This window comes from Scyliorhinus canicula, chromosome 15, assembly GCF_902713615.1.
Source record: "Scyliorhinus canicula chromosome 15, sScyCan1.1, whole genome shotgun sequence".
Lineage (NCBI taxonomy): Eukaryota > Metazoa > Chordata > Chondrichthyes > Carcharhiniformes > Scyliorhinidae > Scyliorhinus > Scyliorhinus canicula.
In genome coordinates, this window is record NC_052160.1 from 20,982,375 (window position 1) to 21,010,033 (window position 27,659).

The 27,659-nt window shown below is 45.1% G+C and overlaps 1 protein-coding gene across 3 annotated transcripts in view; it reads left to right on the forward strand.

Moving 5' to 3' along the window:
* The window catches only part of LOC119978506 (arf-GAP with dual PH domain-containing protein 1), a 147,262-nt gene that overhangs the window by 93,789 nt on the left and 25,814 nt on the right, over window positions 1–27,659 (forward strand). For all 3 annotated transcript variants that reach the window (XM_038820185.1, XM_038820184.1, XM_038820186.1), the window contains 2 exons: window positions 20,163–20,275; window positions 27,082–27,228. In XM_038820185.1, the coding sequence (XP_038676113.1) occupies window positions 20,163–20,275; window positions 27,082–27,228 (260 nt within the window). The remainder of the gene's footprint in view (window positions 1–20,162; window positions 20,276–27,081; window positions 27,229–27,659) is intronic.

Consider the following 27,659-nt stretch of genomic DNA (forward strand, 5'->3'; position numbering starts at 1 on the left):
ACAGAGAGTAGTGGGTACCTGGAGACTTGGGCAGAGAGATGGCAGATGGAGTTTAATCCAGACAAATGTGAGGTGGGGGGGGGGGGGGGGGCACGATGGCCTGGCCCGCGATCGGGGCCCACCGATCTGTGGGCGGGGTTGTGCTGTGGGGACACTCTTTCCATCCGCGCCGGCTGCTGTAAACCTCCGCGATGGCCGGCGCGGAGAAGAAACCCCCTGCGCATGCGCTGGGATCACGCCAGTGGTTCGATGCATGTGCCAGAACACGCTGGCGCTCCCGCGCATGCGTCAACCCTGGCCAGCCGGCGGAAGCCCTTCTGCGCCGGTTGGTGTGGCGCTAACCCCTCCAGCACCAGCCTAGCCCCCGAAGGTGGGGAGGATTCCGGGCGGCCCGACGCCGGAGTGATTCACGCCACTCCTTCGCCGCGTGGTATGGTCCGCCTGCTGGTTAGCGGAGAATCCCGCCCCTGATGTCTCCCAATGTGGCTGGGTGTTATACTTCCTTTTAAAATCTCTATAAAGTGCACTGCAATGTTATATTACATTAGAGGTGCTGTATAAATATGTTGTTGATAACTTGAATTCAGAGGAAAGCTTTCTATAGACATCACCATGACTTACTCGTCAGTGGTTATAGTTAAATGTCGCAACATGGGGTGGCATGGTGGCGCAGTGGTTAGCACTACTGTCTCACGGCGCCAAGGACCCGTGTTTGATCCTAGCCACGGGTCACTGTCCGTGTGGAGTTTGCACATTCTACTCGTGTTTGCGTAGGTCTCACCCCCACAACCCAAAGATGTAAAGGGTAGGTGGATTGGCCACGCTAAATTGCCCCTTAATTGGGAAAAAAAGAATTGGGTACTCTAAATTTTTTTTAAATCCCAACATTAAAAGCGAATCACTGACACACAGGAATAGTCCTGGATCGCCCCAGAGAAACATAAAGTCTGAAGAAGAATTGTAGAGCCTGAAATGTCAGCAATTGTGATTTGCTATGCGTTCCTTTCCTGTTTTTCTTTCCATCGTTCCTTCATTCCCTAGTGTAATGCTGTCAGTGCAGGTTGCCCTATCCAGCTCCAGCTTGATCCATTAGAGTTTCACTGAAGTGATTCCAAATGGGCTGAAGTTAAGCTGAAGACTGTGCAGGCCCACTGAGCCTGCAGTCTGTTCTACACTGGAAATATCGAAGCCTTCCCTTCAGGGCCTGCAGCAATATTTTAAATATTACATCAACATAAGTTTGTTTGTAAAATCGCACAAATCTTTTGTTTGATGTGAACAGTCAATGAACACTGCTCCTGGGTTTTTTAATTTTGCGCGTGCAATTGTGTGAGGAACGTAAAGTATTAATGCTCCAGCCACTGCAGGTACCAATTATGTTCACCGCATAAACAAAGCTGGCCTATTCTAGTGTAGAGCTCTTATCAAGCGTAGCCCTGGGCTACACACACTGGTGTATTGTACTGCAGGATGTTATCTGGTTCCTACTAGGAGTGACAAAAATGTGGTTCCTGTTAGAATACCTTGTGTTAAATTGGGTTGTTGAAGCAGATTTGTGAGACAAACTGTTTTTTTGGATCCCCTCCTTCTATTGTATCTGTCAGTACTGCATCCAGACCTTCGCACCTAGTTTCCGTAGCAACCTGGGAGCAATTCTTTTAGGGGAGGAGTTACACTTGGAAGCAGTTCAGGTTACAGCCAGGCCAAACCTTTCCTGTTATGTCTTTAAATACCCTGTTTAAGGTTGATAGGTGCATGACTGGATACCTGTATGGGAAAGGCTGCCTGCCAAAGGTCAGAACTCTTCTTCTTTACCCAGTGCACCCACTTTGTGCCGTTTTGTTTCCTTACTCTTTCAAGGGATGTGGGCCTTGCTGGCAACACCAGTCTTTGTTGCCGATTCCTAATTGCCCTTGAATTGAGTGGCTCGGCCATTTCAGAGGGTAGTAAGAGTCGACCACATTGGTATAGGTCTGGAATCACATGGAGGCCAGACTGGGTAAGTACGGCAGATTTCCTTCCCTGAGAAACATTAGTGAACCGGGGGGGGGGGGGGGGGGGGGCTTTTACATAAATCAATGATAGTTGCCATGGTCACCATGATTGAGACGAGCATTAGCTTAAACAGTACAGCATCCATGCAGTGAGATTTGAACTCTTGTCCCAGAGCATTTGTCTAGGCCTCTAGATGTCACAGCGACATTACCACTGTGCCATGGTCTGCCCCCATTACCCACCGTTGTTAGTCCTCCTCAGCCCTATCCTGTCCTGACACATTGCTTCTATTTCCATGGCACATATCTCTGCTCCTCTTCTCCTGCAACTGCAGGTTTCCCTTCAGCCTGTCTCCCACTTCCCCATTCTGAGTGCTACAATAATATGCAACTATCAATTTAACAGCGCTTTTAAAAAGTATGCAGTAGACGTTCCTGTGTACTGCTCATGGAGAGTTAGATGATTTGCTGCTTTATGGGAACATGAGACGATACCATGTAAAACAGAATGTGGATCTCTTGAGGTCAAAATTTCTAAGCACTTCCTACCTCTGTATTACTTTAAGAAAATCTGTCTCTTTGAGCAATTTTCTGATCAGCTGTCCAAATATCTTCTCATTTGCCTCAGTGTCAAATTTGATCTTATTCTGTTCTTGTAAAGTGCTTTGGAACATTTAACTACCTTAAAGTGGCTATATAAATGCTAAATGATGCTGCATTATTGAAGTGAATGGTGGTTTTGTTTACAGAGCAGTAATTTTGACATTGTTTATTGACGGGTCAATTAGACAGCGTGGAATCTGTATGTGGGGGAATTCTACTCCCATCCTCCCCGGCAGTGTGCTGGCAGCTGGGGTGAGGGGACGGGGTCTGTAGGATTGGATGCCATACCTGTCACCCATTCACATCCGTTGAGATTTTTCCAATGGTGGAGTAGGTGTCAGCCTTCTGCTTCCTTGTGCGTCAACTGAGGCCCTTAAGTGGCCAATTAATGGACATTTAGCTGTATCCCACCACCAGGATTTTACCTGTGGGTGGGGAATGTACAGGCCGCTTGGCAAGGCCGGCAGGTAAGATCCAGTGACCTTTTCTCAAAGCTGAGGGGGAGATGCTTCGTGTTCTGGCATCCTGTGTCCAATGTTCCCCCCACCCCACCTCCACACCCCACAAAGGAATACCCCTTTCACTGGCAGCTGATGGATTGGCCCCAGAGACCCCATTCCCACTGCCAGCCACCCCCAACTCGCCTTTGAATCTGGCTCTACAGTTTCTTTTTTTGGGGACTGGCTGCAGTTCCAGCATTGGCCACCGCTCCCAGTAGCACTGCTGGGACTAAACGGTTGCCGGCCGTCTGGTTGGCTAGTAGCCTTCACAGGTGGGACTTCCTCTGAACCAACTATTGCCCAAAAGGCCATTAAATTACTGCGAGGTGGCTCAGCCAAGCAAGGCTCTCCCGACTTTTCAGATTTGGGGGGGAGGATTCGGTCTAAAGGAGAGGGGGGAGATGAAACTCTTCAAAATTGTTTTTGCATCTATAACTGCAGGTGGTAGAAAGTCTAAATTATCCTCATTGTCAGAGGCATTTTTTAGGCAGTATTTGGTTATTTTTCGTTGGCTGTTACTTCCTTTTCTGTGTCCTCCAGTTCTTGAGAAAGTGGAAGTCAGGGTTGGGAATCAGCAAGGGACAAAAAAAAAATGACCCAGTCAGGTGCTTTGCAGTAAATCTGTGATGTATTAAATCATTGAAAAAGCACGCGCATCCTGTTTGACAAGATTTACTTCCTGTTGCCATCATTGCCACCACATATTTGTTGATTTGTAATTGGTGCAAAGGTAAACAGCAGGAGCAAATCAGAATGAAAACGGTAAGAAATGTACAAAGCGCCTGGAATATTTCCAGTGAGCGAGAGGTCTGGTGTAGGGCCAATTTCTAACAGCCAAAAGTGAGGAGAGACTGTTTTTAAAAATTCTTCAATGGTGTGTGAGCATCCCCGGCATTTGTTGCTCATTGGCTAATTTCCCCCCGAGTCTCATGCGAGGGCCACTTCGGAGCAAGTATCAATTACTGGGGATCTGGAGTCGCATGTCAGCCCGACCAGGTAAGGATGGCAGATTTCCTTCCCCAAAGGATATTGATAATGAACCAGTTGGGTCTTTTTTTTTACGACAATCGCTGATAGTTTCATAGTGACCTTTCAATTCCAGATTTTATTGAATTCAAATTCCGCCAGCTGCTGTGGTGGTGTTTGGAGCCACGGTCGTTAGCCTGAGTGTCTGGACAACTAGTCCAGTGATCTCATCACCCCTCCAGCACCTTTCCTAGTAGAGGGGTCATTAACCAGAGGACACCCAATTCGAGATGATTGGCAAAAGAACCAGAGAAACCCTGAGGAAAGTTTCGCTCACAGATCCAGTTGTTGCGATCCGGAATGCACTGGCTCGATAGTAACACTCAAAATGCGAATTGGATAAATAGGCTTGTGTTTATTCAAAGAGCTAGCAAGTAAAATGGTGAATGGCCTGCTTCTGCGGTGTAAAGCTTTGTGGTTTTATGATTCCTATGTTTGATCCTTGATCTGTTCTGAAGCATTTAAACATTGGTGCTTCTTCAATATCTTCATTTGATACTGACATGAAGTCTTATTTCCACCATCTCTCTGTTTCATGGGAAAGGGCAGCACGGTGGCATTTATTGTTCCCCATTTACTTTTTGTTTCCGAAAAAGAGCTGAGAGTCTTTATTTAGGGGAATGTGATGTGATATTTATTTTGATGCTTTTTCAGTCAATCCATGGTCTCCCGGGTGTTGTGCTTGGATGGGGAGAGTGAGAAAGAGTGTGATGTGGTTTGACGTCTTCACATTCTGTGTTTAGATCAGATATATGCTAGTCTGCAACCAAATGCATAAACAAATGTTTAACCAAGCTGTTATCGTTGTTAAATGGAGTCCATTTAAACTTGGCAGGAGGTCACACCCATACTGAACAAAGTGGAGCAGGAGTGTATTCTCGTACCACTCCTTTTCCAGACAGTAAACGGGGTTAAGAATGTATCATATTGAAATGTAACCTCTGCCGCCCAGTCTGCATCTGTGTTGCAGCTACTGCCAAGTTGTAAAGGTCGGCTTTGCAGGTGTCCGGGCCGCTGATTGCAGCAAATGCTGTGCCCTTTACTTGTACAGATAAGGCCGCCCTCTTTTGAAGAAACTGATTTGTATCGAATTGTGCAGAAATCCGGTTTTCCCGGCCTGGGATTACCAAGCGGTTGCCGCAGATAAAGTAGCGGTCACCTGAACATGGGAGAAAGCCTTTTTGAATACCTGGGGTGGGTATACAGGGGCGCTTCCTCCCGACTCTGCCATCCTCACTACCTCACCTGTCTGCCATTCCCACTCCCCGCCCCAACATTACCGCTCCAAACCCACCCTCCTTCGACGTATCTTGAGGCCGCTGACTTCGTTAGATCAGCTAGCAGTGGAGGGACAACATAACTCAGAACAGGAACACCAATTTTGGACTAACCAGCCTACTAGCAGTGGTGGCGGGGTTGGGGGGGACCTGATTTTGAAAATCATGCACAAAAAATGGGCCATAAACTGTTTCCACCCCATTCTGTCACAACCAAGTCTCAATAATGTGAGAGCAGATTATCAATCTATGATTCACCTCTGGATGTTTTCCCACCTTAGACGCTATTGTTCTCACTGATACAACTCCCACATTTTAATGACACGTGTGCCACTATTTTAGATTACTTTTTCCTTTTTTGAAATGATGCCAATTAAGGGGCAATTTGGTATGGCCAATCCACCTACCCTGCATATCTTTTGTGTTGTGGGAGTGAGACCCACGCAGATACTGTGAGAATGCGCAAACTCCACACTGACAGTGGCCTGGGGCCAGGATCAAACCCGGGTCCTCGGCACGGTGAGCAGCAGTGCTAACCACTGTGCCACCGTTCCCTGCCCACTATTTTAGGTTACGCACTGGGTTTCTTACCCCGGCGCATCACGGATTTGATGATGTTGCACTGCATCGGAAACCCGCTCTCTGCTATTGCTGTGCCATCTTTACTTGACTACGGGAAACTCCAGCACCTGCTTCAGCCTCTCCATGAAGAGCTTTAGATGGCGGTCCTTAATTGGCATTAGCCTCACAAGAGCTTGGGCACATAGCCACTCAGTAGCATGTTCAGTGCTGGCGGGGCCGTGTGCCAACAACATTCAATTGAGCACAAAGATTTTGTGTTGTCTGCGTCACTTTGAGCGGGGCGAAGGTCAAATGTGGATCGCAAACCCTGCACCTGTTTCCAATTTTGTAACCCTCTATTTGCATTTGAACACCAACCTTGCAGGTCTAATTACTGAATGCGGGTACACGTATCCCTCCTTGTTTGCGTCGCTTAGATAATCTTGTTTCAGTGTAAGTGTCAGCCCTGGCTTAGTGTTAGCACCTCTTGTCCCTGAGTCAGAGGGTTCTAGGTTTAAATCTGTGGTGATTGCCCCTTTAAGGGCAACACAAAATTCTAAACCCATAATCCAGCCTGACACACCAGTGCACAGACTGGTAAGGATGTTACACAATCAGAGGTCCAGTCTTTCAGATGAGATATTAAACTGAAGTCCTATTGCCCCCTCGGACTGACATAAATGATGCTGTGGCACTGCTCCCTGTGCTTGCTTGCTGGAGATCAGCGTGTAGTGAATTACAGTATCTCGTTATAATCCCTATTCAATACTGAACCAATGGTTAGGTCTTGCAATGTTCTTTTGATTAACCTTAATGAATGAATTAGTGAGATTTCATGTATTATTCAGGACTTTTATGAGTCATGAATGTGTGGGGATATTTTAATTAACAATCTTTTATTAAAAATGACTCCTTGATGACTAAAGGAGTATTTCAATTATAATAAAGTTGTAAGAGAAGTCCCTGAACACTCGATGGTGTAGGATGTGTTGAATGTGTCTATCCCGCCCTCCAATGGCCTTCAGACTTGTGCTGCAGGTGAACAGAAGAAGTAGGAGCACAAGTAGGCCATTGGGCCCCTCAAGCCTGCTTGCCAACATTCAATAGGGTCATGGCTGATCCGATTGTGGCCTTACCTCCACTTTCCTGCTTGCCCCATAACGCTGGTCTCCATATGTAGATCAAAGATCTGCCTAAATCAGCTTTGAATATCTTCAAGCCTCCACTGCTCCCTGGGATGAGAATTTCAAAGATGAACTACCCTCTGAAAGAAGAAATGCCTCCTCATCTCAGTGCTTAACGGGAGACTCCTAATTGTGAAATTGTGCACCTTAGTTCTAGATTTCCCCCAGGCGGGGAAACATCCTCGCAGCATCGACCTTGTCAAGCTCTCTCACAATCTTATGTTTAATAACGCCTTTCATTCTTCTAAACGCCAATGAATATAGACCCAACCTGCTGACTCTTTCCTTGTAAGAAAACCCTTCAGCCCAGGAATCAATCGAGTGAACATTATCTGAACTGTGCAGATATATCCCTCCTTAAATAAGGAAACCAAAACTTGATGCATTAGTCTCAGTGTGTCCTATGCAGCTGTAGAAAGACTTTCCTACTTTTATCCTCCATTCCCGTTACAGTAAAGGTCACATTACTTGTTGCCTCCTCAAGTAACTCTAATAATTTTCAAACACTGTATCCTTTATTACGATCCCAGACCAGATCCCAACATTTTCCAGGATATCAGGCAGAAACCCCAATATTTTATCTAATTTGTAAGACTGTGAGGAAATGACACTTTGCTCCAGGAATGATCCACGCACAAATAAGATATGGTATTTTAAAACAAACTTTATTATTAACACAGTATAAAACTACCTTTAACATCATAAATAAATAGCTTACAGTTACTAATCAAACAGTGCTTAACAATAAAATGAAACACTTTGGGCAGGATTGTGCCATAATCGGCGGAATCCTCCGCACCTTCAGGGGCTAGGCCGGCCGGCGGGGAAGGGGCTTGGCACCACGCCAACTGTCGCCGAAGGGCCTCCGCCGGCTGGCGCGAATTGGCACATGCGCGGGAGCGCCAGCGTATGCTGCCGTCATCCCAGCGCATGCGCAGAGGGCTTCGTCTCCGCACCAGCAACGGCGGACCGCTACAGCCGCCGGTGCCCCCCCCCCTCCCCCGAGAACCCCGGAGGCCACCTGTGTCGCCAGGTCCCACCAGTAAGAACCTACTTTAATTTATGCCGGCGGGACTGGCAAAAAACGGGTGGCCACTCGGTCCATCGTGGGCCGGAGAATCGCCGGGGGCTGCTGCCAGCAGCTGCCAACTGGCACGGCGCGTTTCCCGTCCCCGCCAAATCCTTGGTGCCGGAGAATTCGGCAGCTGGCGGGAGCGGGATTCACGCCGCACCCCGGTGATTCTCCGACCCGGCGGGGGGTCGGAGAATCCCACCCTTTAACTCCTAACTGCCATCATTTTTTCATTTCCAGTCAGGCAAAACCTTGAAGAAACTGCTTTGAGAGAGAGAGAGAGATCGATGCTTCAGGAAACATTCTGCAGATTCTTGCCTGTATCACATTACTATTTAATTTCCCAGGATCTGGCAAAAATTGCCTGTTTTGTTCACAGTAAAATCTAAACTGAAACTCAACACCCGACTGTTTCATCCATTGGATCCTGCAAATAGCTACATCATCTCTATCGCCAGGCGAACAACAACCCCGCAATTATCTAAACCCCACGGAGCCTTCTTTCGGTAAACAAAATTCCATTAGTCCAATTTAGGTAAATACTATACATAGTTGGAATTAATGGTGATCTTATGTTAATGATGCTTTAATTACCCCTTCTGTAGCCACAGTGTCTTCCTATTTATTAAACCATAATGTTTAAAATCCTTACTGCAGTAGATACATCCACTAAACCAGGCTTTTAACCATTACAACACCAATTCATTTAATACAATATATCTCTCAAATTCCAACATTCATCACACCTTTCATAAAACCACATTGACACTGATAGAATTATAATTTTCTAAATGCCTACTATTACTATCTTAATGATGGATTCCAGCATTTTCCCAATAACAGATGTTGGGTAAATTGGCCTTAAAGGCAGAAATTTCCCAAGCCCTCGCCAGTGAGTTTGATTTGGGGGGAGGAGGGGGGCAATATGGCGAGAGTTTACAGGGAAATCTTCCGCTGGTTCCCACCATAGTGGGTCGGAAATCCCACTAGAGGCTGATGTAAATCTCATTTACATCCCATTAATGGGATGCAGTTGAAGGCCTGACCCAGCCCCCATGCCAGATTCATCATGATGACAGCAGGAAAATGGGCCAACGTGAAAGACGTGTGCATATGTCAGGACTCATCTGAACAATGCTTGGGGCTCCCTCTGGAGCTCAGGATGGGGGCTCCATGCGGCCCTGGAACACTGCAACAGTGGGTCAGGGGAGTATCTGCAGATGTATGTTCCAGATTAGATATTCGGGGTGGAGTGTGGGGGGGGGTTTCCATCTTTTAGCCTCAGAATGTTCTTGGTGATCTTGGCCTATCTACGACTATTCTTTGCAGCATTGTATGCCTTTTGATGCCATCCTTAACTTCCTGAGTTAGCCATAAACTCTGCTTGAGTTTTTTTCCCGCAATGGAATATATCTTCATTGAGAGTTATGAATGATTTCCTTAAATGTCTGCCACAGCATTTCTTCATCTTACTTTTTGACCTATTTTCCCAGTCCACTATAGTCAACACTGTCTTGACGCGTTTGTAATTGCCTTTATTTAAGTTTAAGACACTAGTTTCAGACCCCTGTTTCGTGCCCTCAATGTGAAATTCTATCATGTTATCACACTTGTCTGGACTAGGATCTTTTACTATGGATAGGATTTTCTATGCAACCCGCCACTGGAAGTGGTCCACCTGTGGTGGGATCTTCTGCTCCCGCCATTGTCAACTGGGTTTCCCGTTAAATGCAACCCTCGGTGGTACATTCATGTTGGCGGGACCGAAAGATTCCACCAGCGTGAACGGCCAGAGAAAGTTCCTCACTCTTGTCTCATTACATATGACCACGTCTAAAATAGCCTGTTCCCTGGTTGGTTCCACAAAGTATTGTTTGAAGAATCTGTCGAAAACATACCCCATGAACTGGAGGACAGCTCTGCTAGCCTTGGAATGTTGACCCCAAGGAGTGAGGAATGGAAGCATAGAGTCTCTCTCTATTTTGCTCAAGTACATACCTGTTTAGGCGAAGATGCAATTGAGAAGGAGAAGCAAAGACAGAGGGAAAGAACTTGGTTGGCTCTTAATTGCCTCCTGCAGTATCCTAGCATGTCAATCGATTGCAGCTGCGGAATTTCCTCCTCAAACCTACTCTCACTTTCCTCCTTTAAGGCATCCCTGAATAAAAGTAAGCAACTTCTTCACCTATCCCGAGTATCTCCTTCTCTGACTTGGTGTCAAATGTTAACTGAAAATGCTCCAGTTGCTTTTAATTCATTAAGGGTGATATAAAATACAAGCTGCTGCTGAGAGACACAGAGTGAGCTGGGCGTGCAGGTCCACAGATCCTTAAAAGTGGTAGCACAGGTGGGACTGGTGGTAAAGAAAGCATATGGCATGCTTGCCTTCATAGGATGGGGTATCGAGTATACAAGCTCGAAAATTATGGTACAATTATATAGAACGTTGGTTAGGCCACATTTGGAATACTGCGTCCAATTCTGATAACCGCATTACCAGAAGGACGTGGAGGCTTTGGAGAGAGTACAGAAAAAGTTTACCAGGATGTTGCCTGGTATGGAAGGTATTGGCAATGAGGAGAGGTTAAATAAACTGGGATTGTTCTCCCTAGAGAGACGGAGGCTGAGGGGTGACCTGATTGAACTTTATAAAATTATTCGGGGTATAGATAGGGTGAACAGATGGAGGCTTTTTCTCAAGGCGGAAATTATAATTATAAGGGGGCACAAGTTCAAGATAAGGGGGGAAAAGTTCAGTGGAGATGTACGGGGACGTTTTTCGCACAGAGGGTGTTGGTGGCCTGGAATGCACTACCAACGTAGTATAGACGGGGTATAGAAAGATACAGGCAGTTGGTCTAGATAGGAAACGTGGGCCGTGGCTTGGAGGGCCGAAGGGTCTGTTCCTATGCTGTATTGTTCTTTGTTTCTTTGTAATAACAACTCACTCCTCGAGCAAATAAAAACTCTGGAAATACTTAGCAGCTCTGGCAGCAACTGTGGAGAGAGAAACTGAGTTAATGTTTCATCAGAGGATCATTCTGAGAACAACCATGTTGGTCTTGCTAGCATTGCTGAACAAGTTCAAGAGAATGCACAAGGTGGTAGAATGAGGGTGTTTAATTTAAGAGATCCCACTTTAACACTTGGCCAAAGTATAGAAATGTCCTTCTTGTGGTTTCCAATTCTATGGTGCAGTTTGCATCAAGGAGCTGTGTCCTGGGCTGGCAATTGCATCAGGCATCACTAGTTAACTGGATAATGACCTATGCTCACTAACCCCAGCGAATATTAAATACTGCATCAGACACAGGTTCACAGGCATTGATTAAACTGATACACTACATGAACACGGCAGTAGGATGAAGGGGCTACAGCATATTGTGATCTGGTGCGGGAGAATTCATAGCTAATTTGATGGTCCTACCAGTTAAATAGAAACTTCTCGTCTGTCAATTGGAAAATGTCAGAGGATTCCTTACTTTGTAGCATTGAACAACAAGCTCGATGCCTCAGAGGACAGCTCTCCAGTCTCAGCAGCTCCGGAGGCTGTAGTGGACAGGTTTGGAACTGCAAGCAGTCCACAATGTCTCAGTCTGAGAGTCCAGGATTGTGTGATCCAAGGTAACATTCCTGTGAGGCATCTTGGCATATTAAAAGCAGAAAATTCTGGAAATGCACAGCAGATCAGACATCATCAATGGAGATAGAAACAAAGAGGGAGTAACACATTTAGACCTTCATTCCATTAAAGGTGCTCGATATATGAAAATCTTTGTTAGCGTTGGTGAGAAGTCATGGTTGAGAAAAGTGTGGGATACAACAATTGAGTCAAGATATAAGACTGTGGCCCAATCACTATTTGTTTGAAGTAGATCATCCTTTTGTGAAATGTGTAAAATATCTATCTCTTGGAATGAAAATGATTCGTCTTAGTAAGATATTTTATGTTTCTGGTTGATAAAAGTGACTTTCTGGTTTTTAGAAAGAATGAATTTAATAGCTTCACCTTCACCTCAGTTTGGATATCTTGTGCAGTTAACCACTCGACCACCGTTAATTAATAAAGCTGCAAGTTGCCTTCTTCCAACAATCTGCCGTCGAACTTAAAATAAAAGAACCTTGATTATGTTGCCTCCACAAGCAGACCAAGCATCCAACCACAAGAGTTTGCCACTCAAGAATAAACTCACTCAGTGCACAGGGCAAGGTTTTATTTCTCAGAAGGCTGGCGGACAATCGAGGGGGGGGGGGGGGGGGGGGGGGTTGGAATCTCTGCTGGCCACAGGAATTTGGACCCAGAACGGAGATTGAAAGATCCCAGAAATATCCAACAGCTGCACTTGGGCGGGAGGGGAAATCATCGAGTTACACCGAGTCCAGTCATTGTTTCTGAAATCTCCGAACCAGCAGAAAAATAGGAACATGTTGAATATCTCCAGTTAGTTAACGGAAAGCCGTGGCTGACTAGAACATCAACCATTTACTGATGTATAGCCCTCAAGTCCAAAGGCTTATTCCAAAATAGATCACAGTCAGAAGACTTTTTCATTTCATTTTATTTTGAACACTGGGAGACGGTGGCATTGGAGGAATTGGCACTGGACTAGTAATCCAGTGGTCCAGGAAAATCCTCTTGGGTCACAGGTTCAAATCGCTACACGGCAGCTGGTGGAGTTTAAATACAATTAATAAAATCTAAAATTGAGAGCTTGTCCATGTAAGAACCCATCTGGATCACCTACCCCCTTTAGGGAAGGATTTCTGCCATCCTTAGTACTCCAGGTGGCACAGTGGCGCAGTGGGTTAGCCCTGCTGTCTACGGCGCTGAGGACCCGGGTTTGATCCCGACCCCGTGTCACTGTCTGTGTGGAGTTTGCACATTCTCCCCATGTCTGCATGGGTTTCACTCCCACAACCCAAAGATGTGCAGGGTAGGTGGATTGGCCACGCTAATTTGCCCCTTAATTAGAAAAAAATAACTGGGTACTATTTTTTTTTAAAGTACATGTGATTCCAGATTCACAGCAATGTTGACCCTTCACTCCCCACTGCAATGGCCAGCAAGCCACTCAGTTGAAGATGGGCAATAAATGCTGGCCTTACCAGCCATGCCCAGCCATGTAGGTTCCTGCCTACCCCCGATAACCTTTCCCCTTAGATGGATTTGTTCCATAAAAGAATGGAAAAAATACAGTCCATTCCTCTCAATTCAAATTCACTCATTTTAAATGAGAATATTTTCCTAAAAAGCACCACATTTTCACTTTTAAAAATTTATCTTAATTCTAATAATTGGAAAGTAATTTTTTAAATAGTGCATAAAATGTCTGGTTTATCGGCAAATTGTAAATACACAGTAAGCAGCAGCTTTTGGAAATGATGAGTACAATGTCGTGGTTGTGAGCTTTGGGTTTGGAAAGAATAAAAATAACATAATTTGACCTCCAGATGCCCCAAAGCACTGAAAGCCAATGAAGTATGAGGGTGGTTAAAAAGACGATGAATGATTTCATAAGAAAATTGGATGGGCGTATCATCAGGTTATCTGCCAGAGAAAGGGTTAATGTGGGACGGGGAAACAGTATCACCCACAGTGTGATGTAAAGAAACACATAACATGAGATTAGGGTCAGTTGCGGACTGGACAGAGACCTGCGTAGGAGCAAGCATGGAGTTAACTCATAGATTGAGCTATACCCGGGATATATGTACATAGTTGTGTAATCAATAAACACTTGATGTTCAACCATACAAGGCTCAGGACCTATTTATGAGACCCACTGAACATAACAATGGGTACTTGATGGAAATAGACCTCCAGGGCTATTGTGATTGGGAAAAAATGAGACTGGCCGACATGGCCTCAATACAAACATTTGATTTAGGAGCAGAGTAGGCCACTCAACCCTTCGAGCCATTCAATGATATCATGGCTGATCTGATTTTACCTCAACTCCACATTCCTGCCTACCCCCGATAACCTTTCCCCTTAGGTGGATTTGCCATGATAAATAACTCCTAAATATCCAAAGGTTAGGTGGGGTCACGGAGTTACAGGGATAGAGCACGTGATTGGGCCTGGGTAGGACGCTCTTTCAGAGGGTTGGTGCAGACTCGACCGGCCGAATGGCTTCCTTCTGCAGTAGGGATTCCATGATTCTATGTTTCAAGGAAGTCACCTCTTATTCTTCTAAACTCCAGGGTATACAAGTCTAGCCTGTCCAACCTTTCCTCATAAAACAACCCGCTCACTCCAGGTAAACCTCTTTTCTTGTTGGAATGTATGGGACGAATGGCTTCCTTCTGTGCTATAATGACTCTTTGATTCCATTGATCAGAACGCAGGAGAAAATTGGCTCTTCTGTGAAATCTTGCCATTGGGATCTGTCTGAGAGGACATACGGGGTCTTGATTTAACACCTCACCTGAAAGATGGCGCCACCAATAGTGCCGCACTCCCTCAGTGCTGCACTCAGTGTGCCAGCCTACATTATGGATTTAAAATCTTCAGGAGTGAGGCTTGACCCCACACCTTTGACCCCAAAACTAGAGCACTGGCATCATGGGTTTGCGTTATGCGGTTCAATATCATTGAGGGCTCACACAGGTCCTTCATTCAGAGCTGGTTTGTACGTAGTGGCTTATGTCACCCAGGAGTGATTACTGGAAGTAATCATCAGTCAGAGTCTAACTGTTGAACTCCAGTGTGTGCAATAAAACAGATCAATAATGCGAGCAGTGGTTTGCCAGAGATTAAATTCTGTGGTAACAACAACACAAATTTGCATTTATATTACACTTTTAAAGTAATAAAACGTCCCACTGCACTTCACAGGAGCAATTGTCAAGCAAAACTGAACACCAGGCAACAGAAGGAGAAATTAGGGTATACCGAAAGAGGTGAAAGAGGTAAGTTTGAAGGAGCACTTCAAAGGAGGACAACGGCAGAGATGTTTACAAGGAATTTATAATGGAATGGCCTGAGAATCTAACGGGAACCGTTGCATCTAAAATCAGCCCTGAGTTGGCAGATTAGGAGCATCCGTGCAAGATCGCAGGAGATGCCTGCTCTGATGGTTGTGGTATTAACTATAGTATCGCGGCAGAGTGGGGATGCAACAGCTGGGCTGAGTATCACCAGCCCTGCTGGACAGAGAGAAAAGAGTCGGCCGAGTTCCTAATGCCTATCCAGTTGATCCATCTGTGGTACGTGTGGACAGCTGAGGGTCATACAGCCTGTGACATTCACCACCGCGGGCTGAACCAATATCTTCCCAGACCTGCGGGATCCGATTCTGGCCAGGAAACCCAAAACCCCAGGCTGGAGGCAGGGCCATCAGGCAGGGAATGAGGAGTCAATCAAAATGATCACTGGAAAGGGCGGGTGAGATTCAGATTAAAGGAAACCAGATATGGAAGAGAGTCAGCTGGATGAGCACAAATAAAGAACTTAATTTTGGGCATTTCTAAACTGCTGGCATTGGAGACAGACAGACTGCCCAATGTGAGGGGTTGATAATTTTGGGATGAACAGATGCAGTGTTGGGTTTCGAACTCCCTTCAGCCGGCATTGTCAGAAATAACTTGGAATCTCTTGTGGTAATACGGTTCAGGGTCTGCATTACTGCAGTCTAGCTTTCACAAAAAATGTGTTGACAGTACAAAAGATAAATGGAAACTTTCACAAACTCAACACGTTGAAGGTGTAAATATTCACTTTGAGAAGAGGGAAGGGGCTGTATCATTATTCCCACTGCTTTTTCCGCACCCCTCATCTCCTCCAGGGTGTGATTCATACAGTAATGCAGTCCCACACTCCCAGCTGTTCTCCACTAGCTCAGCTCAGGGACCTGCCCTTGTGTCTGTAGAGTAACTGATGACAGGCCATTTGACCAGGGGAAACACATCTCAGCAACAACTTACATTTAACAGTAAAATAGATCTTAAGATGCTTCGCAGCAGTGTTACCGAACATAACTTGATACCGAACCACAAATTTACAGACTCATGGGGCTGGATTCCTCGGTCCCCAGCCGCGTGTTCCTTGGTGGCGCTCCGGCGCTGGCAGCGGGGTTTCCCATTGTGCCCACCCCAAGCCACTGGAAAACCCACAAGCGGACGTGCGCTGCCAGTGGAATGGAGGAATCTGCCGACAGAGAATTCACCATATGGTCAGGTTTTTTCATAAGAACTAGGAGCAGGAGTGAACAATTCAGCCCCTCGATCCCAGACCGCCATTCAATATGATCATGGCTAATCTCCTCTCAGCCTCAACTCCATTTTCTTGCCCATTCTTCATAAACCTTCAAGCCATTACTGATTAAAAATCTGTATCTCCTCAAATTTACTTAATCCACTGCATCCACCACACTGTGGGATAGTGAATTCCACACATTCATGACCCTTTGAGAGAAGCAGTTTCGCCTCATCCCTGTTTTAAATTTGCTACCCCTTATCCTAAATCTATGACCCTTTTGTTCTAGATTGCCCCACAAGACAAGCATCCGCTCTATGTTTATTTTGTCACTGCCTTTCATCAACTTATATGCCTCAATTCGATCTCCCCTCATTCTTTTAAACTCGAGATGGTATAGGCCTAAACTATTCAACCTCTCTTCACAAGGCAAACCTCTAATCTCTGGAATCAATCTAGCAAACCTCCTCTGAACTGCCTCTAATGTAACTACATCCCTCCTCAAATAAATGGCCCAAACTGTACACAGTATTCCAGGTGCAGTCTCATCAATGCCTTGTACAGTTGCAGTAACACTTCCCTACTTTTATACTCTATTCCTTTAGCTATAAAGGCCAAAATTCCATTTGTCTTCCTTATTACCTGCTGTACCTGCATACTAGTTTTCTAAGATTCATGCACAAGGACACCCAGATCCCTCTGCACCAAAGCACTCTGAAGTTTCTCTCCATTTAGATAATATGTTGCCTTTCCATTTTTCCAACCAAAATGGATAACCTCACACTTATCCACGTTAAACTCCGGCCCATTCATCTAACCAATCTATTTGCATTTGTAAATTTCTTATATCCTCATTGCAACGTACAATCTCACCTATTTTAGTGTCATCTGCAAATTTGGCTATAGTACCTTCTACCTCTGCATCCAAGTCATTAATATAAATAGTTGGGGCCCGAGGACTGAACTAGTGGCACCCCACTAGTTACATCTTGCCATCCAGAAAAAGACCCATTTATCCCAACTCTCTGCCTTCTGTCGATTAGCCAGCCTTCTATCCAAGTTAATAAATTGCCCTTAATCCCATGTGATCTTACCTTGTGTATTAACCATTTGTGCGGCACCTTATCAAATGCCTTCTGGAAGTCCAGAGAGACTACATCTACAGGATCCCCATTATCCACTTGAGTTGTTCCATATTCGAAGAACTCTAGCAAATTAGTCAAACATGATTTGCCCTTCATATAACCATGCTGGATCTGATGGTTCATGTTTTGACTTTAAGTGTCCTGTTGCGATGTCCTTAATAATGGATTCTAACAATTTCCAACGACAGATGTTAAACTAACTGCTCTATAGTTTCCTACTTTCTGCCTCCCTCCATTTTGAATAAGCATTTTTAATCCACTGGAACCTTTCCTGCATCCAGGGAATTTTGAAATATTACAGCCAATGGATGGGGTATCTCCACTACCACTTCCTTTAACACCCTAGGATGTAAGCCATCAGGTCTGGGGAACTTGTCTGCCTTCAATCCCAATAGATTGTTTAGTGCTTTTTCCCTATCGATGACGGTGGTTTTAAGTTCCTCCCTTTCTATTACCTCTGCATGACCTGTTACTATTGGGATGGTACTGGAGTTTTCCACCATGGAAATTTAGGCAAAATATTGATTTAGTGTGTCTGCCATTTCTATGCTCCCTACTATTAACTTCCTGGTGTCACGCACTGTAGCTACTCTCTTCCCTTTTATATACTTATAGAAGCTTTTACAAACCTTTATTTATATTTTTGGCTACTTTTCATTCATAATTTACCTTTGCCCTTTTTATGACTTTTTTTGGAAAAATATTTTATTGAGGCATTTCTATATTTACACATCAAACATAGCCACAAACCAACCCCCCCCCCCCCCCCCCCCCCCCCCCACCCCCACTGCTGACATCTTAATTACTCTCAAAGAAATCGATGAACGGCTGGCATCTCCGGGCAAACCCCTCCACAGACCCCCTCCACAGACCCTCTCAAGGTTTTTCTTACTTTTTTAGTGACCCGTTGTTGATCTTTTAAAAATTCCCAACCTTCCAGCCTGCTACTGGCCTTTGCAATATGGTATGCCTTAGTTTTTGTCTTTGTTATCTTTAACTTCTTTGCTTAGCCTTGGGTATCTTTTCCCTTCTTACTATTTTTCTTCCTCTCTGGAATATATTTATTTGGGAGGAATTAAATATCTCCTTAAAGAACTGCCACTGCACGGGAGAGTCCTCGAGGAGGAAAGAGAAGTAGAGTGGAGGAGCAGTTTAAGGAGGAAATTCCAGAGCTTGGGCCTAAGACAGCTGAAGGCCTGTCTCAGCAGTTGCGAGCCAAAGGAAAGGCAGAATGGACAAAAGGCCAGAATTGGAGGAGTGCAGATATCTCAAAGGGATGTGCTGATATACACCTTTAATGGACAGCAGCATGACATCAATAGATTACAGAGGGAAGAGTGAGGCCATGGATGGATTTGTAAACCAGAAGGAGAATTTTAAAATTGAGGTGTTGGTCAGTGAGAACATGGTGGGCGATATCATTTACTGGCCAGATGACCAAAATAAATAGTTTTGAAGTGTAGACTCTTGTATTCCAATTCACACCCACCCAGCCTCTTTAAATTGTTGTGCTGAAAATCCTTTCATGAATCAGAACTTCACCAAAGAGTAATTCGTAAGAGTTCAACCTCCATCAAAACCACATAGCTGGTCATTCAACTTGCTGGTTTAAAAGAAACTTGGGCCATACCACATTTGATGCTGTTTGTACCGAGTGATCTGTACCATGAACACACACATATACCGAGGGCTTCCTGTTGAGTTCTGATGGCACAGAATGAATCATAAAGAAGGCACAGGAAGATTCAATTGAGATATTTAATTGTTTGCCTGGCCAGGTGGGCCAACAGGGGGAATGTTCGAACTCCTGTCCCAGATGTGTAGAATCAAATGGGCTACAGGTTTTCCTTATCCCAATCCATGAATAGTTGTGTAGTCCAACAGTATTCGTGATGTGCTGATATACACCTTAGGCAGCAATAGAAGGAAAGTGTGACATATGACCCAGTCTCTGTTTCACTTTGGCCTGTGAGCAGAACACTCAGCACACAGCTCTGCTGCTGATGTCTTCATGCTTTTTAGCCATGGACATAAGTTCTCATGGGCCTAATTTAAGTAAATGAATCCACAATGTGTTTACCCAAACCCTTATGAGTGATTGATGTCTTTCTTTCATTATAAAAACACAAATGACTCTGGAATAACAGTGTCTGAAGATGGCTGTAGGATCCAGAGTTAATGGCGCTATTACATTCTGAAAACTAAACAATATGTGCTTTCCAATTATTAAATGTGGGGAAAAAGGTTAGAAAATAAAGAGTCTTCAACTCCGATACACAGAAATAGGCCAAGCTGGTGTTTAATGCTGTACATGAACCTACTCTTGCCTTACTTCATCTCACCTTATAAACATATCCTTCCATTCCTTTCTCCCTCGTGCTAATCTAGCTCCAACCATCATCATCCCCCCCCCCCCCCCCCCCCCCCCCCCCCCCCCCCCCCCCCCCCCCCCCCCCCCGGTGGTCCATTCATGGTATTCATCGCCATGTGGTAAGGGGTTTGACAAAGGAGAATAAATAATTTCTCTGGAATAATTTGGTTTCCAACACTGAGGAGAACGATTGTCCCAATTGTATTCAGTCTCTTGGTGTGTTTCATTCCAGGTTACAGAGAAGGTTTTCTGTGGAAACGAGGGCGCGACAATGGTCAGTTCTTAAGCAGGAAGTTCATATTATCAGAGCGAGAAGGTGTGCTGAAATATTTCAACAAACATGATGTAAGTCGGCAATCTTGCCTCCTCTGCTAAATACCCTTGTCTCCTCACCCGTGTGGCAAAATCTGAAACCTGCGTTAAACTCTCAGATTTAAGTTATAGTTTGTAAGTTTAAAAATAAGCGTTTCAAAGAGTTTACAAAATTGGGAACAAATGTCAGCATTTCTGGAAGTAACTTATCCCTTCAATAAGTAACAAAATCTAGGAGAAGTATTACCATGCAATGCAGCTACTTCAGGCTCAAATCTGATCTGAACCCCCACTGTTAAATAGACACAAGTATGTTTTTTAATATTCATTCACAGAAAATGTGCATCTCTAAATTGTCCTTGAGACGGCGCTGGGGTGGAGTGAGGTGAGGTGGGGGGTTCACCTTCAATTGGATTATAGCAGGTTTTTTTGTTGCAGTTTTCATGGAACTAAGGCCATTTCAAAGGGCAACTGCAACTCCATTGCAGTGGGCCTGAAATCATGTGTAGGCCAGACTAAAGTTGCTTGATTTTCTTCCTAAAAGGATATTAATGAAACAGATGCGTTTTTTTACAACAATCCATTTGTTACGTGGTCACCACTACTGAAGCTAGCTTTTTAATTCCTGGTGTATTTAATTAACGGGGATTTGAAAATTCACATCGCCAGATTAGGCCTCGGATCGTTAGTCCAGAAACATAACTACAATACTAATCCCTATGGGAATACTGGAGGGAGGGAGTGATTGGATTTAGTTGCACTGGGATTGGGTAGTGCAGTGAATGGAGCAGGTACTGGAGGAGGAAGAAAGTGGAATCAGTTTCCAGGCACTATGTCCAATCTTGTGGGAGTTTTCTGACCCACTGCCATCCTCCCCAAAAATTCCACTGGATACACAACTCCCTTGCTTCAAGGTCAGTGCCAATCCTGTGGTATGATTAGCTATTCAGAGGCTTGCAAGGGTGGCCTGAAATGACTCACTTCCTTCAATCTGATCTATCCCAGCCCCCCATTGAAGATGACTGTGTAGAACTGTGGGCAAAAGCCACATCCTACACTTCATAGCACGGCAGATTGGCACATCAACTGGCACTTCTGCAGTCACACATACAGCCTACATAAACTCACAACCAGCACATCTACTTCTCTCTTCCTCCCCTCAATGCAGCGTCATGCCCTCTGTGGATTATCTTGAGCATTCTGGTTTCTCTATGAAGAAAAGTCATCAGACAGTATTTTATTCAATCCAAACCGTGTACACACAAAAATTAGGAAACAAGAAGTCAGCAAGGATTCACAAAAGTAGGGCATTGCCAGCAGGGCCAAAGAAACTGAGGGATTGGCACCGTTGTACAACCCAGGGTTATAAATCTCAGTGTCATCATGAGGTCCGCTTAAGTATCAAAGCAAAGGCAAATCTAGTATTCGGTGTGTCTGTTGGCAAAGCTTTTGTGTAACTGAGCTAGATCAATCAGGTGAAGATTGAAAAGAAGGAATACAAGTTTAAGATGGGGTTCGGCAACACGGTGGTGCAGTGGGTAGCACTGCTACCCCATGGCACCGAGGACCCTGGTTCGAATCCCGGCCCCTGGGTCACTGTCCGTGAGGAGTTTGCACATTCTTCCCGTGTCTGCGTGGGTCTCACCCCCACAACCCAAAGATGTGCAGGGTAGGTGGATTGGCCACGCTAAATTACCCCTTAATTGGAAAAATAGAATTTTCCCCCAGTTTATGCTGGGGTAACATGGTTAGGTTGGGTCATTGATAAATACTCAGAAGATGCTATTTGTTTCTAGTGCTTGGGTGTTTTGGGTTATCACTAACCTACCTCTACCCAGAGTATTAGCTTCCATTGATAAAATTTACAGTGCGGTAGGAGGCCATTCAGCCCATCGGGTCTGCAACGGCCCTTGGAAAGAGCACCCTACTTAAGCCCTCACTTCCACCCTATCCCCGTAACCCAGTAACTCCACCTAACCTTTCTGACACGAAGGAGTAATTTAGCATGGCCAATCCACATAACCTGCACATCTTTGGACTGTGGGAGGAAACCAGAGCACCCGGAGGAATCCCTGCAGACACGGGGAGGAAGTGCAAACTCCACACAGTCACCCGAGGCCGGAATTGAAACCGAGTTCCTGGAGCTTGAGGCAGCAGTGCTAACCACTGTGCTGCCCTCCCTCCCCTCTCCCCCACCCCTCCCACTCCAACCATTCCTGGTTGCCCTTTGACACATTGATCAACTTTGTTCTGCCATTCATACATTCTAATCTCTTTATGTGCCAATATGAGCACCTGCCTTTGTCTTAGTCACCCCTATTCCCTTTTATATATTTAATGCGGAGCTAAAGTAGATGCCAGTTTGCCAGCAGACGGTGGCAGAAGCCATTATCAACGCACCTTTCTTAAAATAGCCTCTCATTTAACCGTCGAGAATCAGCCCAGAGAGCGAAACCACAGGCTCTGGACAAAACCATCTCTTTCTTTGTATCATTCGTCGTAGCCTGATGCAGCTCCTTATTTGGAAATAAACACTAAATAAACTTTTTTTTAAAGTTTTTTCAGGATAAATAAAACAAACAAGAGCAAAAGAATGCAAAAAATCGTAAGCAAATATGAAAGTAAGAAAAAAAACCCACATAATTAATTAACTTAAATACTAAAACTAACCTAAACCCCTTATCAGCCGAAGGTGACTACCTCCTTAAAAAAGGAAATAAATGGTTTGCCATCTGAGATAGAACCTCTCCACTGACCCCCTGATGGTGAATTTAACTTTCTCCAAGTGTAGGAATGACATTAAGTCACCCAACCAGGCAGAGGCTCTGGGTGGAGTGGGAGACCTCCAACTGAACAATATTCACCTCCAGCCTATCAGCGAGGCAAAGGCGACAACATCCCCCTTGACCCAGGACTGAATCACTGGCGAGTCCGACACCCCAAATATGGCCACCTGCGGGCATGGGTCTAAATCCACATCGAGTATCTCCGACATGGTATTAAAGCCCAGAAGCCTACAAATTTGGGGCAGGACCAGTGTGGGTTGCCGGGTCAAGAGAACAGCGATCACACCTATCCTCAACATGTGGAAAAAAACCCTCATCCTTGCCCTAGTCAAGTGTATTCTGTGCAGCACCTTAAACTGAATTAGGCTCAGCTGAGCACATGAGGATGTGGAGTTAACCCTGTGAAGGAACTCACTCCAAACCTCACCAGAGGCCCAATCCACTTTTGTATTTCATCCTAATCCTCCTTAGCGGGATGGAATCCGACGAGAGAATATGGCCAAATAGGTCCGAAATAAACCCCTCGCCCGGCCAAGCCAGGAACAGGATCCTCTTCAGCAAGGAAGAAGGTGGCGCCAGAGGAGTTGCGAACTTGAAAATACTGAAAAGGCTGGAGTTGAGCAGTTGGAATTTATCAGCTAGCTCACCAAAGTAGCAAATCTCTCCTTCAGGAACAGGTCTGTAAAATTCTCCAGACCCTTCACTTCCCAGGATTTAAATGTTGGATCCAAACCAGAAGGTAGAAAAAGGTGATTGGTGCAGATAAGGACGAGTGAAGACCGGGAAAGGAGCTTAAAATGTTGTCTAAACATTTCAATTCTGGAATATGCATGGTGGACATGAAAAAACAGGACGTCGCTATCGTTCAGGTACAAAATGTCCCAAGAATCCCCCCCCCAATCCAAGTCATAAAAGAAGACAAAGCCCTGGCCATCCAGATGGAACAAGAGATTTATGTTTGAAACAATCCAATCTAGGGTCCAAACCAGAGTTCTCAAATAAGCTGATGTGAATCAAGGTTGGAGAGGGTGGCCAGTAGGGAATTAATTAAATTTGTATCATCCCAGTTGGGGGCATAAATGTTGAACATGACGGCCGGGGTGTTCAATAGGGAGCCACAATCAATAACATATCGACCACTGGCGGCAGCTATAAACTGACAGGAGGAAAACGGAACTCATTTATTAATTGAAATCTCCGTACCCCTGGCCCTGCCGTTGAAACTGGAATGAAAAACCTGCCCAACCCACCCCTTGGTCTGGTGGAGCCTGGTCTGGTCCCTGATACGCAAGTGGGTCTCCTGCAAGAAAACAACATTGGGGTTTAAGCTCTTGAGATGGGCAAATGCCTCAACCTTTTCACTGCGCCATTCAAACCTCTAACGTTCCAGGTGACCTAATGGATTTGAGGTCTCCCACCATCCCTTAATCCGGAGTCAGACATTCCCACCAAGATAGATCAACCAAGGGACACTGAGAAGATATAGCCAAAGGAAACATCCAAAATGGCCACCAAGCCAAGTCAACAGACTGGACAAAGGAAAACCAACAGACACCATCAGCAGACTAACCCCAACCCCCACCCCACCCTCTCCTCTCCCCCTCCCAACAACGCCTTTATCATTTAATGTTACCACATCCAAAAGCAAATAAAAGCGAGGCTACCAAAGGCTTGTCCTAAAACAAAAACCTACATTTAACAAAACCAAACAAAAGCTCATTTTCTAAAAAACTATTATAATGAGCTGCAGCGAACACTCCAAAACCACTACCATTAACTAATTCCCTAATTAGCAGTGGACTCCCAACAGGAGAAAAATAAATAAAGTACCAAAACCCCGTTTAACTTGCACGCTTCACTAGCGACTAAATGTCACTTCAAGCAACAACTTTGAAAAAAGAAAGGAAACCATTTATTTCTGTAAAGAGCTAAACCTCATGTAGTAGAGAACCTCAAATCTTATTAAAGGCCATAAGAACACAACTCTTAACAAGAACAAGAAAAAACAAGAAATACAAACAATACAACATGTCCTTCAACAGATCCATAAACCAAATTACACAGCGCATAATCTGTGCCTTTTAACAAAAGAGTCTACATCTCCCGGCATGTCGAAAAAATAGTCATAGAATTCATAGAATTTACAGTGTAGAAGGAGGTCATTTGGCCCATCGAGTCTGCACCAGCTCTTGGAAAGAGCACCCTTCCTAACTGCACACCTCCACCCTATCACCATAACACAGTAACCCTATCCAACACTAAGGCCAATTTTGGACAGTAAGGGCAATTTAGCATGGCCAAACCACCTAACCTGCACATCTTTGGACTGTGGGAGGAAACCGGAGCACCCGGAGGAAACCCACGCACACACGGGGAGAACGTGCAGATTCCGCACAGACAGTGACTCGAACCGGGAATTGAACCTGGGACCCTGGAGCTGTGAAGCAATTGTGCTAATCACTATGCTACCGTGCTGCCCACCTTTTTCTCAAACGTGACTCTTAAGACGAGCTTGATAGACCATCCCGAACCTGACTCCATTCTTGCACAAATGAATGCAAATATTGCAGCATGATGTTTCACCCAGGAATGAGTTGAGTGAACATTCTCTGAATTGCTTCAAATGCAATTCTATCCTTTTTCAAAATTGTACACAGTATTCCAGATGTGGTCTCACTAATGCCCTGTACAACTGCAGTAAAACTCCAATGCTTTTATATTGCATTACATTAAATGCCAACATTCCAGAGGAAATATTTGGCTTTGCCTCTTTACTTCCTCTGCCCCCAACGCACAATGTTTCACCCAACTTGGCAGGAGGAAGAGGAGAGTGGGAGGGGAAAGAAAATCTTTTACAAAGGGAAAGAAAGAGTCCCATTTATATTGCGCCTTGCAAGACCTCCAGGCATCACAAAACCCTATACAGCCAATGGAGTACTTTTGAAGTGTCACCATTGTTGTCATGTCAGAATTAAATGTAACATCCAGCTTCACACAGTAGGATGTTATAAGTAGCAATGTGATCATGATTTTGTGATTTTAATTGAGGGATAAAGATTCGCCAGGACATGGGGCTTCACTCCCCCCCATCTTCTTCAAAACAGTGCCACGGCACGGATATGATGGGTTGAGACCATGGAGGAATTTAAAAGCAAGGCTGGGAATTTTAATATCAAAACTTTGCTTAACCAGGAAGTACAGAAACCACAGTCGAATGTGCTGTCGATGCAGAACAGAAGTAATCGGGGAAATTACACTCTGGCCATGACAGTGCCAGACAAATTGTGATTGTAAAGTGTTTAAAAATGGAAACCTCAAAAGCCCCTTCCAGTGTTGCCAATTCCAGGGTAGCCCTGCGGTCTCCTGCAATTGAAGATCAGTGTCCAAGACACTGGTGCGAACAAACTGGGGCAGCAGGGTAGCATGGTGGTTAGCATAAATGCTTCACAGCTCCAGGGTCCCAGGTTCGATTCCCGGCTGGGTCACTGTCTGTGTGGAGTCTGCACGTCCTCCGCCTGTGTGCGTGGGTTTCCTCCGGGTGCTCCGGTTTCCTCCCACAGTCCAAAGATGTGCGGGTTAGGTGGATTGGCCATGCTAAATTGCCCGTAGTGTCCTACAAAAAGTAAGGTTAAGGGGGGGTTGTTGGGTTACGGGTATAGGGTGGATACGTGGGTTTGAGTAGGGTGATCATGGCTTGGCACAACATTGAGGGCCGAAGGGCCTGTTCTGTGCTGTACTGTTCTATGTTCTATGTTCTAAACCAGGAGACAAATCATTGGGTAAATGAAAGATATTCCAGTCACCCGCACCGCTGAGATCGTCCAGTCCCGCCTAAAATCGAGTCCCAAAAACCTTGGCCTATATATTTTTTAATTATCTTTGAAAATATTTGTTGATTAATTATTAAGATATTGGCAATCTGGGGGATAATGGCTGTTCAGTTGGGCTGAAGTGTTGCAGGACTTTTGATGATGCCACCAGGACTAACTATGACCAGAGTCAGCACCCATTCTCCCCACCCCCCCTTCACCTTTTACTCCCTCCATTTTTCAGGCAAAAGATCCAAAAGGGGTTCTAAGGCTCGAACAAATCAACGCCACCTTTCAACCAACGAAAATTGGGAATCCTAACGGACTGCAAATCACATATTTAAAAGACAACAGCACGAGGAATATATTTGTTTATCATGAAGATGGAAAGGTGAGATAAAGGCATTGTGCAAATTAAAGCACCTAATTTAAAATGGATCAGTAGTGTTTATGAGGGAGGGGCTGGGTGAAGAAAATTGTATACCCTTGCTTTTTTCAAATTGTGGCTGGAGTGCTTGCAAATGGCTATGGGCCACTGCACACAGTCTAGCTGGCTGCAATGAAGCTATGAAGAGAGGTTGGTTAGGCTGCAGTGGTTTTCCATAGAGCAGAGAAGGCTTGAGGGGGGGACCAGATCAAGGTGCACAAAATTATGAGGGACATAGATAGGGTGGATAGGAAGCAACCTTTCCCCTTTGTCGAGGGATCAATAACCAGGGGGCATAGATTTAAGGTAAGGGGCAGGAGATTTGAGGTAATTTGAGGAAAACCCTTTCCACCCAGAGAGTGGTCAGAATCTGGAACTCACTGCCTGAAAGGGTG